Below are 15,522 nucleotides of genomic sequence, written 5' to 3' on the forward strand. Positions count from 1 at the left end.
TATATATATATACAAATATATATATATATATATATATATATATATATATATATATATATATATATATATATATATATATATGTATACCGGTATATATATATATACATTGGATGCCAGTTCTATGATAAACTACATTCCTGAAATGGATAAACGGCTCTAATAAATTTCTATATTACTTAAAACTATAATGAACATGTTTCTTAAATAAATTGGCAATAAAGTTAAAGTAAAATACCACTGTAGTCATAATTTTCGCGCTTAAGAAACTTCTCTATAACGTTAGCGCCAGTCTTCTCCTTGTTTGATAATGTCATTACTGCCACAAGTGGTGGAAAAGTGTATTACAACCACCCCTGTTTTATATTGTCATTACTGCCACAAGTGCTGGAAAAGTGTATTACAACTACCCCAGTTTTATATTGTCAATACTGCCACAAGTGGTGGAAAAGTGTATTACAACTACCCCTGTTTTATATTGTCAATACTGCCACAAGTGGTGGAAAAGTGTATTACAACTACCCCTGTTTTATATTGTCAATACTGCCACAAGTGGTGGAAAAGTGTATTACAACTAACCCTGTTTTATATTGTCAATACTGCCACAAGTGGTGGAAAAGTGTATTACAACCACCCCTGTTTTATATTGTCATTACTGCCACAAGTGGTGGAAAAGTGTATTACAACTACCCCTGTTTTATATTGTCATTACTGCCACAAGTGGTGGAAAAGTATATTACTTAAAACTATAATGAACATGTTTCTTAAATAAATTGGCAATAAAGTTAAAGTAAAATACCACTTTAGTCATCATTTTTGCGCTTAAGAAACTTCTCTATAACGTTAGCTCCAGTCTTCTCCTTGTTTGAGAATGTCATTACTGCCACAAGTGGCGGAAAAGTGTATTACAACTGAGAAACAAATATTTGTTGGCAGCCCAACAACGGGCCCTGGCCCTATGGTTAAGAAACACTGTTCAACTGTAAATACTAGGGTTGTCCCGATACCAATATTTTGGTACAGGTGCCAAAACGTATGTCGATACTTTTTTTTTTTTTTTTGCACCATGACTCGGGATGGTTGCTTGCATTGGGTCATATAAGTACATGCCAGATCCCTTATTAAACTTGTGACGTTTCCCGGGCCAAATTGAAGACGTAGTTTGCACACCACTGGAATAAAATAGACAGCAGGTACTACATTATTTTCAGTACTATTTTAGTATGTTTTGAACTATTTTTAATAATATTCAATGTGTCCTTAGTTTTAAAATGTTCTTTACAGAATCCTACGTTTTGAGGTTTCTGTCACCCAATTCAGACGGGCGATGAGACACTAACTATCACATTTTCGTGAGTTTCCACACCAAGTTGTACGAGTGTATCCCTCCGTATTGTTCCCTCAGTCCCCTTAGACTTTCATAAACGAAATACGGCTGTTAAACTCCGACTTATAAAGTCCAAAACCCAAGGACACGGGCTGAGTGAACGTGGTCCAGAAAGTGTGAACGTGGGTCAGGTTGCTCGATGGTCCCACTTCGGAGAAGGTGATGGTGCCGGAACTGTAGTCCACAGCCACGGCGACGCGATTGCCGGTCATTTTGTACGCGAGACGGGTTTTTTTCCGGTCGTGCCAAGCGGCCAGCTTCCTGTCATGTTGCTGGGTGAGACTCCATGAGACCTGGAGATTATAAAGAGAATGTTTCAAGACTCGGCGCTGACTGTTATTTAACACTCTGACACCCGATTAGTGGATACATACGCCACTTTAGGGCTGTCAAATTTAATGCATGCGTTTAATCACAAAAAATTATCGCAATATCATGTATAAAATCATGTGTAAATGTAATTTTCTAATCAAGTGGTCAAACAAAATTGTCTTTTTTAGATTTCTTTGAAAAGCTCGAGCATTTCAAAAGGCAAGGTATGTAAGGAAGAAAACATTTCGCCCCTTTTCCCCAATGCAACTATAAATAGTATAATTTGTCTATAAAATTGTTATAAGTACACCTCTGCAAAACATTTGATCTCAGTTAACATTTAAGACATAGATCAACTTACAACAAATAATACATTAATTAAGATTACAGTGCATCAATTTGCCTGAAATGAAATACAAATATTTTAAAAAAATCCTTATTTAAACTATTGTATTGGAAATTTTCCAATCAAGTGGTCAAACAATATTGTCTTTCTTAGATTTATTTGAAAAACGGGAGCATTTCAAAAGGCAAAGTATGTAAGGAAGAAAACATTTCGCCCCTTTTCCCCACTGCAACTATAAATAGTATAATTTGTCTATAAAATTGTTAAGTACACCTCTGCAAAACATTTTATGTCAGTTAACATTTAAGACATCGATCAACTTACAACAAATAATAACTTTATTAAAATTACAGTGCATAATTTTGCCTGTAATTAAATAAATAAATACAAAAATAATAATTATTTAAACTATTGTATTGGAAATGTTCTAATCAAGTGGTCAAACAAAATTGTCTTTGTTAGATTTCTTTGAAAAGCTCGATAATTTCAAAAGGTAAAGTATGTAAGGAAGAAAACATTTCGCCCCTTCTACCCACTGTGACTACAAATAGTATAATTTGTCTATAAAATTGTTATAAGTACACCTCTGCAAAACATGTTATCTCAGTTAATATTTAAGACAAAGATCAACTTACAACAAATAATAACTTTATTAAGATTACAGTGCATCATTTTGCCTGAAATCAAAAAAATTTAAAATAAAGAAATATCCTTTTTTAAACTATTGTATTGGAAATTTTCCAATCAAGCGGTCAAACAAAATTGTCTTTCTAAGATTTCTTTGAGAAGCTCGAGCATTTCAAAAGGCAAAGTATGTAAGGAAGAAAACATTTCGCCCCTTTTCCCCAATGCAACTATAAATAGTATAATTTGTCTATAAAATTGTTACAAGTACACCTCTGCAAAACATTTGATCACAGTTAACATTTAAGACATAGATCAACTTACAACAAATAATAACTTTTTTAAGATTACAGTGCATCAATTTGCCTGAAATTAAATAAAAATATTTTAAAAAAATCCTTATTTAAACTATTTTATTGGAAATTTTCCAATCAAGTGGTCAAACAAAATTGTCTTTCTTAGATTTATTTGAAAAGCTCGAGCATTTCAAAAGGCAAAGTATGTAAGGAAGAAAACATTTTGCCCCTTCTCCCCACTGCCACTATAAATAATATAATTTGTCTATAAAATTGTTATAAGTACACCTCTGCAAAACATTTTATCTCAGTTAACATTTAAGGCATAGATCAACTTACAATAAATAATAACTTTATTAAGGTTACAGTGCATCAATTTGCCTGAAATTAAATGAAAAAAAATAAATACAAATCCTTATTTAAAATATTGTATTGAAAATGTTCTAATCAAGTGGTCAAACAAAATTGTCTTTCTTAGGTTTCTCTGAAAAGCTCGAGCATTTCAAAAGGAAAAGTATGTAAGGAGGAAAACATGTTGCCCCTTCTCCCCAATGCAACTATAAATAGTATAATTTGTCTATAAAATTGTTATAAGTACACCCCTGCAAAACATTTGATCTCAGTTAACATTTAAGACATAGATCAACTTACAATAAATAATAACTTTATTAAGATTACAGTGCATCAATTTGCCTGAAATTAAATAAAAATAAATCCTTATTTAAACAATTGTATTGGAAATGTTCTAATCAAGTGGTCAAACAAAATTGTCTTTCCTAGATTTCTTTGAAAAGCTTGCGCATTTGAAAAGGCAAAGTATGTAAGGAGTGCGCAATAGGCAGAGAGATGTGTTATTGTTTATACCCTCCCCCCGTATTTCGATACTTTTTGATACTTTTCTAAATAAAGGGGACCACAGAAAATTTCATTATTGGTTTTATTTTAACAAAAAATCTTACAGTACATTAAATGTCCTTAAATAAAATAGTGAACATACTAGACAACTTGTCTTTTAGTAGTTAGTAAACAAACAAAGGCTCCTAATTAGTCTATGCAGTAACATATTGTGTCATTTATCTACCTATTATTTTGTCAAAACTATTAAGGACAAGCGGTAGAAAATTAGTTATTAATCTAATTGTTCATTTACTGTTGATATCTGCATGCTTTCTCTTTTAACATGTTCTATCTACACTTCTGTTAAAATGTAATAATCACTTATTCTTCTCTTGTTTGGATACTTTACATTAGTTTTGGATGATACCACAAATTTAGATATCGATCCGATATCAAGTAGTTACAGTATCATACATTGGTCATATTCAAAGTCCAGGGACGTATTTCCTGAGTTTATAAACATAACATAAAGAAATAAAAAACGAAAAAAGATTTAGTGGGGATTAAATTATCGATGTAGTCATAGTAGTATCTACTAGATACGCTCTTGTACTTGGTATTATTACAGTGGATGTCAGGTGTAGATCCAGAGGCGGTATAGTAGCGTTTATGATTCCGGTATACCGTACAACCAGAGTACATACCGTGTTGTTGCCGAAGGCATTGCCCTCCTTCCCCTTTCGCCCGATACTCTTATAGCAGACGGCGATGTCCCAGAACCCCTCGGCCTCCATCTCCCAGTAGTGAGTGCCGGCAGAGAAGCTCTGGACCGTGAGGACCTGCGGCCAGTGGTCGAAGCGCTCCGGGTGGTCCGCTTGGGGCTGGCGACTCGGAAGCCTGGTGACCAACTGCAAGTCGTCCGAGACGCTCAGAAGAGGATGTGCGGTGCTGGCGTCCAGAGTCAGAGGACTGGTCACTGGAGTCGGGGAGAGAACCAAATGACCATTTTGTTTACTACAAAGTGTTTGGAGGGACGACTCACACAGCTCCCTCTGGAGTTCACTCAGGCAAAGTGTTTAGAGGGACGACTCACACAGCTCCCTCTTGAGTTCACTCAGGCAAAGTGTTTAGAGGGACGACTCACACAGCTCCCTCTAGAGTTCACTCAGGCAGTTTACTACAAAGTGTTTGAGGGACGACTCACACAGCTCCCTCTTGAGTTCACTCAGGCAAAGTGTTTAGAGGAACGACTCACACAGCTCCCTCTTGAGTTCACTCAGGCGGTTTACTACAAAGTGTTTGGAGGGACGACTCACACAGCTGCCTCTTGAGTTCACTCAGGCGGTTTACTACAAAGTGTTTGGAGGGACGACTCACACAGCTCCCTCTTCAGTTCACTCAGGCGGTTTACTACAAAGTGTTTGGAGGGACGACTCATACAGCTCCCTCTTGAGTTCACTCAGGCAAAGTGTTTAGAGGGACGACTCACACAGCTGCTTCTTGAGTTCACTCAGGCAGTTTACTACAAAGTGTTTGGAGGGACGACACACAGCTCCCTCTTCAGTTCACTCAGGCGGTTTACTACAAAGTGTTTGGAGGGACGACTCATACAGCTCCCTCTTGAGTTCACTCAGGCAAAGTGTTTAGAGGGACGACTCACACAGCTCCCTCTTGAGTTCACTCAGGCGGTTTACTACAAAGTGTTTGGAGGGACGACTCATACAGCTCCCTCTTGAGTTCACTCAGGCAAAGTGTTTAGAGGGACGACTCACACAGCTGCCTCTTGAGTTCACTCAGGCGGTTTACTACAAAGTGTTTGGAGGGACGACTCACACAGCTCCCTCTTCAGTTCACTCAGGCGGTTTACTACAAAGTGTTTGGAGGGACGACTCATACAGCTCTCTCTTGAGTTCACTCAGGCGGTTTACGACAAAGTGTTTGGAGGGACGACTCATACAGCTCCCTCTTGAGTTCACTCAGGCAAAGTGTTTAGAGGGACGACTCACACAGCTGCTTCTTGAGTTCACTCAGGCAGTTTACTACAAAGTGTTTGGAGGGACGACACACAGCTCCCTCTTCAGTTCACTCAGGCGGTTTACTACAAAGTGTTTGGAGGGACGACTCACACAGCTGCCTCTTGAGTTCACTCAGGCAAAGTGTTTAGAGGGACGACTCACACAGCTGCCTCTTGAGTTCACTCAGGCGGTTTACTACAAAGTGTTTGGAGGGACGACTCACACAGCTCCCTCTTCAGTTCACTCAGGCGGTTTACTACAAAGTGTTTGGAGGGACGACTCATACAGCTCTCTCTTGAGTTCACTCAGGCGGTTTACGACAAAGTGTTTGGAGGGACGACTCACACAGCTCCCTCTTCAGTTCACTCAGGCGGTTTACTACAAAGTGTTTGGAGGGACGACTCATACAGCTCCCTCTTGAGTTCACTCAGGCAAAGTGTTTAGAGGGACGACTCACACAGCTCCCTCTTGAGTTCACTCAGGCAAAGTGTTTGGAGGGACGACTCATACAGCTCCCTCTTGAGTTCACTCAGGCAGTTTACTACAAAGTGTTTGGAGGGACGACTCACACAGCTCTCTCTTGAGTTCACTCAGGCAGTTTACTACAAAGTGTTTAGAGGGATGACTCACACAGCTCCCTCTTGAGTTCACTCAGGCAGTTTACTACAAAGTGTTTGGAGGGACGACTCACACAGCTCTCTCTTGAGTTCACTCAGGCAGTTTACTACAAAGTGTTTGAGGGACGACTCACACAGCTCTCTCTTGAGTTCACTCAGGCAGTTTACTACAAAGTGTTTAGAGGGATGACTCACACAGCTCCCTCTTGAGTTCACTCAGGCAGTTTACTACAAAGTGTTTGGAGGGACGACTCACACAGCTCTCTCTTGAGTTCACTCAGGCAGTTTACTACAAAGTGTTTGGAGGGACGACTCACACAGCTCTCTCTTGAGTTCACTCAGGCAGTTTACTACAAAGTGTTTGGAGGGACGACTCACACAGCTCTCTCTTGAGTTCACTCAGGCAGCGCAGTGTGGCGCTGATGAACTCTCCATATTTGCCCTCCATTTCCTCCAAAATGTGCTTTCTGTCCAAACTGACCAGTTCCGGGGTGAAAAGTGGACTGTTTAGGTCAGGTACTAGCCTACAAGAGAAAAACACAATGTCAGCTGCTGTGTAATCATGCTTTTATTATCTGTAAAGTAAGTCTGTAACGCTGTGGTGTGTTTACGCAACATTATTGTCAGAATAATTGTGTGTAAGTTATCACAAAACGTTCTGTTCCCATGAGTTCCCGGCGAGCAGACAAAAGCTGTCTTTGATCGTACCAAGCAAAAGGCTTGTAAAACTCCACTGTGTACGATGGGAAGTGACATGAAGGTGTCGGTTTCTTTGATCTATTGTGATTCACAGGAAGATCTTGTCTTGACCCGAGAACTACAAAGCCGAGAGGAGGCAGGACCTGACGCAAGCTCCAGGCATCTTTTCTTTGAACTGTTCCGTGACCGAGTGCAACAGCTTTTTACGACCCCCTCTCCCCTTAGAAACAGCTGTTGCTATGTGTTAGAATAATTGTTTCTAAATCATCACACAGACTTTGTATTACATTGTGTTCCCTGACAAGAAGACGAAAGGCTGTCTTTGAAACCTACCAAGAGTAAGACTCGTAAAACTCCACTGTGTGTGTGGGGGGGGGAGGGGGGGGGCAAGATGAAGGTGTTCCTGTGTTCTTTCATGTATGGCAATCAACAGAAGGATGTTGTTCTGGCCCAAGGACTTCAGAGCGGAGAGATGGCAGGATCTGCCCAATTTCCAGACGACCTCTTTTTGAACTATTTTATGGAACTCTTTTTGAACTATTTTACAAACTCTTTTTGAACTGACCTTTCCTGTGAATTGTTTACGACCTTTTCTGTGAACTTTTTGCGACCTTTGTCCTTTGGAAAAAAAGGTGCCCATGTGGTCGGGGAGGGTCCAAAATAAAATACTTAGACTTGGACTTCCTTTTTATTGTCATTCAAATTTGAACTTTACAGCACAGATAAGAACGAAATTTCGAGAAGGAGGCATGCAATCTTTTGGCAGAGCGTGCTGGAGACTGTACAAGAGTACAGTGTGTCCAGGCGTGTCTCCTCTAATGAGTCCAAATTGATTTCTGTCTCTGTTTGATTCTTTGCTTCTTGTCTTGTTTAATAGATGTCATCAGTGTTTGGACCTGACACTATGTAATCAGGGAAAGTCCAAATAAAAGAGGAGGCGTGCAACCATTTCGTCAGAGCGTGGTGGAAGACTGAACAAGAGTACAGCACAGACGTTTCTCCTCATGAGCCAAATTGAATCCTGTCTCTGTTTAATTCCTTGCTTCTTGTCTGTTTAATAGATGTCATCTGGGTTTGAACCTGACAATTGTTAGGATACCCAACTAGCCCACAGGCGTTCCCAGGCCAGCCGGGAGAGATAGTCTTCCCAACGTGTCCTGGGTCTTCCCCCGTGGCCTCCTACCGGTCGGACGTGCCCGAAACACCTCCCTAGGGAGGCGTTCGGGTGGCATCCTGACCAGATGCCCGAACCACCAATTGAAGTAAATAGTGGTATTTCATTTGGAGCACATATTAAAATAGGGCCCAATAAGTTTGACATTCGCATGTGGACTGGATTAGTTCTCGCTTGGGAAAAGGCAGTACATTGGTCCTCGGTACACAAAATGATAGCGCTATCCGTGAGAAGAGACTACGTGTTTAACTTAAGTTATGACCTACAGTACAGGCCAACAGTTTGGACACACCTTCTCATTCAATGTGTTCTCTTTATTTTCATGACTATTTACATTGTAGATTGTCACATCAAAACTATGAATGAACACATGTGGAGTTATGTACTTAACAGAAAAAGGGTGAAATAACTGAAAAAATGTTTTATATTCTAGTTTTCTTCAAAATAGCCAATCTTTGCTCGGATTACTTTTTCGCACACTCTTGGCATTCTCTCCATGAGCTTCAAGAGGTAGTCACCTGAAAGGGTTTTCACTTCACAGGTGTGCTCGAAGCACATTGAGAGAATGCCAAGGGTGTGCAAAGCAGCAATCAGAGCAAAGGGTGGCTATTTTGAAGAAACTAGAATTTTTAAAACCACCCTCTCTAGATATATAAAGATTTGTATTTACAAAATTAATCATATATACTATGCAAATATAAAAAAGGTAAGATTTTAGTAAAAAAAAAAATTGTTCTTCGAATTTTTGGTTTGTAATTGATTTTTAATCTTCATTGTTTACTTCAAGTTATTACAGTATGTCTCTATATACATATCAATGTATTTATTTTTATAAATTTTGGCCAAAGGGGGCGCATTTCAATTTCTTACACACACTTGTTATTACATATGTTGGCCAGAGGGGGAGCACTTCAAATTAAACTTTGTGTTACATTGAGTTCAGCTCGGCCTGCGAGAGGACAAAAGCTGTCTTTGATCCTACCAAGCAGAAGGCTTGTAAAACTCCACTGTGTATGTGATGGGAAGCAACACAAAGGTGTTCTGTTTCTTTGATCTATTGTAATCCACAGATAGATTTTGTCTTGACCCGAGAGCTACAAAAGCGGAGAGGAAGCAGGACCTGACTCCCCTCCAGGGACCTTTTCTTTGAACTGTTTCACGACCTTTTCTTTGAACTGTTTGTAATCAAAGGCGACGGCTGTTTACGACCCCCCTCCCTTAGAAACAGCTGTTGCCATGTAATCAGGGAAAGTCCAAATAAAACAGGAGGCGTACAATCTTTCGTCAGAGCGTGGTGACACTGGACAAGGGTACAGGTGTACGCGTTTCTCCTCACTGAGCCAAATTTAATTCTGTCTCTGTTTGATTCCTTGCTTCTTGTCTTGTTTAATAAATGTCATCAGTGTTTGAACCTGACAATTACTCATGGTTAAAAGCGGTTTATGTCATCACTTGTTCACCAGTCCTTATATGGACGACACTTTTCCTTGTTGATGTCTCAAGAAGGGTAGAAATACAAGAACACACACACAAGAACACACACACACACACACACACACACACACACACACACACACACACGCCCACACACACACACACACACACACACACACACACACACACACACACACACACACACACACACACACACACACACACACACACACACACTTTATACAAGCATCAGTCATTTGTCGTACTGTTGACTTACTTTGTGTCATCAGACTGAAAGGCCTGAGAAAAGTACATTCATGTATTTCATTAGTACAACTCTCAAAATACACCAATTCCAACCCTACAGTACATACACTAGTAGTAGTATTTAGGGTTAGTACTATAGTACAGTGGTTCTCAAACTTTTTTTAGTACCACCTCAGAAATAACTCGTTACTCCAAGCACCACCATAAAGGGCTACATCACGGGTGTCAAACTCAAATTTAGCCTGTAAATAATATGCCTTAATAAAATGCTTAATCTTTTCTTACTAAATATTTTTGTTCTTTCCCTTTTGACATTAAAAATCATGTACTGCATGCAATTACATATACTTTAAAATTCAATATGATCAAAATCAAAATATTATATTATCATGCATTCCAAAAATATTTTTTTGTTAGAATAAAGATAAATACTGTACTTAAATAGCTGCTTGACTTATGATTTCAAACAAGTTATCAATCAAATTGTAGACTGTAAATTTGATAATAGATTTTAACTTTTTTTTCTACCGTAAAATCAAGTTTGGTACTGCTTTTTTTCCATATACAGTAAGACACTAAAACATTAAAAAAAAAGACAAAAAAAACATTAAAACAAGAATATTTTATGGTAAAAAAAACCCAAACTGACAGCACTGTTGCTTTAATTTTACCGCTAAAAACAGTGGTGTTGTTTCTCCATTCCATTTTTTTGTATGCTGTAAAAAAACACTTCTTTTACTGTAAAATTCTGCTGACTGAGCTGCCAGTTTTTAAAGTAAAATGTTTCTTTGATATATTGTAACCCACAGAAAGATTTTGTCTTGACCCGAGATCGACAAAGCGGAGAGGAAGCAGGGCCTGACGACCTTTTCTTTGAACTGTTTTTAATCAAAGGCGATGGCTGTTTACGACCCCCCTCCCTTAGAAACAGCTGTTGCCATGTAATCAGGGAAAGTCCAAATAAAAGAGGAGGCGTACCATTTTTCGTCAGATCGTGGTGGAGACTGTAAAAGAGTACAGCCCAGATGTTTTTTAAAGTTTTTAAATATTTTTTTTGCAGTCTATGTAAAAAAGTATGTTGTTACTATATATATGTTAGAATAATTGTATCTAAGTTATGACAAAACTTTGTGTTGCCGTGAGTTCCCGGCGAGAAGACAAAAGCTGTCTTTGATCCTACCAAGAAGAAGGCTTGTAAAACTCCACTGTGTAGGATGGGAAGCAACATGAAGGTGTTCTGTTTCTTTGATGTATTGTAATCCACAGAAAGATTTTGTCTTGACCCGAGATCGACAAAGCGGATAAGAAGCAAGGCCTGACCTCCCTCCAGGCACCTTTTCTTTGAACTGTTTTACGACCTTTTCTTTGAACTGTTTTTAATCAAAGGCGATGGCTGTTTACGACCCCCCTCCCTTAGAAACAGCTGTTGCCATGTAATCAGAGAAAGTCCAAATAAAAGAGGAGGCGTACAATCTTTCGTCAGAGCGTGGTGGAGACTGTAAAAAGAGTACAGCCCAGATGTTTTTTAAAGTTTTTAAATCTTTTTTTTGCAGCCTATGTAAAAAGTATGTTGTTACTATATATATGTTAGAATAATTGTATCTAAGTTATGACAAAGCTTTGTGTTGCCACGAGTTCCCGGCGAGAAGACAAAAGCTGTCTTTGATCCGACCAAGAAGGCTTGTAAAACTCCACTGTGTAGGATGGGAAGCAACATGAAGGTGTTCTGTTTCTTTCATGTATTGATATTGTCTTGACCCGAGAACTACAAAGCGGAGAGGAAGCAGGACCTGACTCCCCTCCAGGGACCTCTTCTTTGAACTGTTTTACGACCTTTTCTTTGAACTGTTTTGTGGCCAAAGGCAGCACCTGTTTACGACCCCCTTCCCTTAGAAACAGCTGTTGCCATGTAATCAGGGAAAGTCCAAATAAAAGAAGAGGCGTACATTCTTTCGTCAGAGCGTGGTGAGACTGTGCAAAGAGTACAGTCCAGACGTCTCTCCTCAATTGAGCCAAATTTAATTCTGTCTCTGTTTAATTCCTTGCTTCCTGTCTTGTTTAATAGATGTCATCAGCGTTTGAACCTGACAATATATATTACTCATTGTTAAAAGCGGCCCTCTGTGTGGGAATATTTAATTAACTGATTCTCTGGCTTAACACTAGATGGCGCCCACGTACTACGAGTGGTACCGCAGTTTGAGAACCACTGCAAAAGAACGATTCCAATCCCGAGCGCCACGGCCTTACCCATATAAGCAGGAAGGGGTCGCTCTCCGCCAACAGCGCCGCCAAGTAGCGCCGGATGCCCGTGGTCTGGCTCAGGTCCTCCCTCAGTTTGGAACAGTCCTCGTGCACGCGCTCGATGACCTGCCGTCTGTCCTTCTTGGTTATCTCCATGAGAGCCGCGACCAGTTTCTCCACCTGGACCTGCAGGTCCGAACCCAGCCGCTCCACTTGGGCGTTTTCCTCCGTCAGAGAATCCTAAGTGACAATTCTATAAATCGGTGGTTCTCAAACGTCTTCCACCAAGTCTTCTTGGTCCTCCAAGTACCACCATAGTCACCAACACTAAGATGCGGTAGCATAGTAAGCCTAAGTATTCATTAAAAACACTTGACAGGTATATTTAATAGTGGCCTAACAACACACACAGTTTGAAAAAAAAATATATATATATTTTTTTAAATTCTAAAAAATTAAAAAAAAAAAAAAAAAAACATTTTTAAATTACACATTTTTTTAGACAATTAAAAAAAAAAAGAAAGTAAATTTAAAGTTTTTAAAAATAATTTTTAAAAAATGTAAAAAAACATTTAAAACAAATTTAAAAAATTTTTTTTTAAATTTAAATTTTTTTTTTTTAAATGTAAAAAATTTTAAAATTTTTTTTAAAACAGATGTAAAAAATGTTTTAATTTTTTTTTTCAAAATAAATAAAAAAATACAAAAAAATTACAAATGAAATAAAACACTGTCCTTTAATATAGTGATTTTTTTTTCACTAGTGGTTGAAAATCCCTAATAAATATATACTTTTGAAAACAATCATGAAGTCTGGAGCTAAAGTCGTAGAGAAGTTTCTCCAGCGCAAAAATTATGACTTAAGTGGTGAAGCTGTGTTTTCATTTCCACTTTAATTTTATTGACAGTTTATTATTATTATTTATAAATAGCGTAGTTCGAATTTATATTTTGTTAGCACTGCATAATTGCATTTTTCATTAGTTTCTATTATTCCCTTATTTTGCAGCACATTTGATTAGTATTTATTTTTGTAATCAGTCTGACCAAAGCCTTGATAAAAATATTTGTGATTAACACATGCTTATCCTGGTAAACTGTAAATACGTTGCACAGGTGGCATCCTATGACAGTTCCACGCTGGAAACCACTGAGCTCCTGAGAGTGGCCCATTCTTTCACAAATGTTTGTAGAAACAGGCTTATAATAATAATAATAGATTTTATTTGTAAAAAGCACTTTACATTGAGTAAACAACCTCAAAGTGCTACAAAATAAAAACTAGAACGACTAAATAGCTAAAACTAGTATGCATATATCTAAAAAAGGGCTTTTTTTTTTTTTAAAAAGAAGTGTTTTTAAGGCTTTTTTCAAAGCATCCACAGTCTGTGGTACCCTCAGGTGGTCAGGGAGAGCGTTCCACAGACTGGGAGCGGCGGAGCAGAAAGCCCGGTCTCCCATTGTTCGTAGCTTTGTCCTCGGAGGTTGGAGGAGGTTAGCCTGTCCGGAGCGGAGGATTTGGGGGTGAGTAGTTTTTTGAGGTAGTCTCCATGCCTAAGTGCTGGATTTTATACACCTGATTCTGATCATTTGGATGGGTGGCCAAATACTTTTGACAATATAGTGTATATTGGAACCTGTCCGAGGGATTAATCCATAGTGAATCGAATCACTAATCCGGTATCAGTATAGGTATCGGCAACGCTAACAGTACATGTTATCGGACTGATGCCAACAATTGGAGTTATAAAGATCAGTTTTTGTCGTGCGTTACTCACAGCAATAGTAGAGTCGATGTTGGCGAAGTCTTTGAGGATTTGTTCGCCGTTTTTCAGCTTGTCTTCAGATTTTCCCAGCAGTGTCTGAAGAATATCCTAAAAAAAAAAAAAAAAAAAAAGCACAACTTTATTGATTTCCAGAGCGTACTTAAAGGAGAAGATAAGAGAGCACACCTTTAGATCGTCCTCCACCTGTCTGAGACCTTTGACTTCGTGCTGAGCGTGGCTTCCCTCCAGCAGACAGTCGCCGCACACGTACACCCTCTCGTCGGCGCAGTAGTAGCGGAACACCTCCGTGTGCGTGGGACACTTGCGCCGGGAGACGTCCCCCAGGGGCTCCACCAGCAGGTGGCTGCTGAACGCCGGCCTGTCCAGGTGGTGGCGCAGGTGCTCGGCGCACAGCGACACCTCGCACCTCAGGCAGGTCTTGACGGCCACGTGGACCAGGCCTTCGTCCGCCTCCGGGGAGCAGCAGTCGCACAGCACCTGGCCGTGCTGCTCGGCGCACTGGGGACAGGCGAAGTGGCCCTCGGTCTCGCCGGGGCCGCCCCAGGCCTGGCGGATGCAGGCGGGACAGAAGCTGTGGCCGCAGGGCAGCGGGCGGGGCTTGCTGAAGAGGTCTCTGCAGACGGAGCAGGTCAGCTCCTCCGTCACGGACGCCATCGTGAGGCGCTGGGGTGGCGGCCCTATGGCGTCCTGAGAACACATTGGAACAATATGACATTGAAACAACGTTGAGAAAGTGTTGAATTGACGTTAAACAACTCAAATACAACGTTGAAACAACATGCTTTTTGACGACGTTTAATCAATGTTGGATTCTGATGTTGATTTGACCATTGAATTTTGGTCATTCTCCAACCAATATTCTACAACACAAATACAACGTTGAAACAACATAATTTTTGACGACGTTTAATCAATGTCAGGTTTTGACGTTGATTTGACCATTGAATTTTGGTCATTTCACAACCAATATTCTATGACACAATTACAACGTTAAAACAACGTGCTTTTTGACGACGTTTAATCAATGTTGGGTTCTGATGTTAATTTGACCATTGAAATTTGGGAATTTCCCAACCAATATTCTACAACACAAATACAACGTTGAAACAACATGCTGTTTAATGACGTTTAATCAATGTTGGGTTCTGACGTTGATTTGACCATTGAAATTTGGTCATCTCCAAACCACTTTCTACAACACAAATACAACATTGAAACAACATGCTTTTTGACGACGTTTAATCAATGTTGGATTCTGACGATTTGACCATTGAATTTTGGTCATTTCACGACCAATATTCTACAACACAAATACAACGTTGAAACAACGTGCTTTTTGACGACATTTAATCAATGTTTGGTTCTGACAATTTGACCATTGAAGGTCTCTGCAGACGGAGCAGGTCAGCTCCTCCGTCACGGACGCCATCGTGAGGCGCTGGGGTGGCGGCCCTATGGCGTCCTGACAACACATTGGAACAATATG

The 15,522-nt window shown here is 39.6% G+C and overlaps 1 protein-coding gene across 1 annotated transcript in view; it reads right to left on the minus strand.

Annotated features, from left to right (window-relative positions):
• Positions 1 to 92: 92 nt before the first annotated feature.
• Positions 93 to 15,522, minus strand: part of trim110 (tripartite motif containing 110) — a 41,375-nt gene continuing 25,945 nt past the window's right edge. The window contains exons 3-9 of the mRNA XM_062070343.1: positions 14,202 to 14,723; positions 14,028 to 14,123; positions 12,256 to 12,489; positions 10,016 to 10,038; positions 6,810 to 6,955; positions 4,504 to 4,775; positions 93 to 1,677 (exon numbers count right to left, since the gene is read on the minus strand). Coding sequence (XP_061926327.1) covers positions 1,408 to 1,677; positions 4,504 to 4,775; positions 6,810 to 6,955; positions 10,016 to 10,038; positions 12,256 to 12,489; positions 14,028 to 14,123; positions 14,202 to 14,690 — 1,530 coding nt within the window. The 5' untranslated portion in view covers positions 14,691 to 14,723 and the 3' untranslated portion in view covers positions 93 to 1,407. The remainder of the gene's footprint in view (positions 1,678 to 4,503; positions 4,776 to 6,809; positions 6,956 to 10,015; positions 10,039 to 12,255; positions 12,490 to 14,027; positions 14,124 to 14,201; positions 14,724 to 15,522) is intronic.

Source organism: Entelurus aequoreus, linkage group LG14 (assembly GCF_033978785.1).
Source record: "Entelurus aequoreus isolate RoL-2023_Sb linkage group LG14, RoL_Eaeq_v1.1, whole genome shotgun sequence".
Taxonomy (NCBI): Eukaryota; Metazoa; Chordata; class Actinopteri; order Syngnathiformes; family Syngnathidae; genus Entelurus; species Entelurus aequoreus.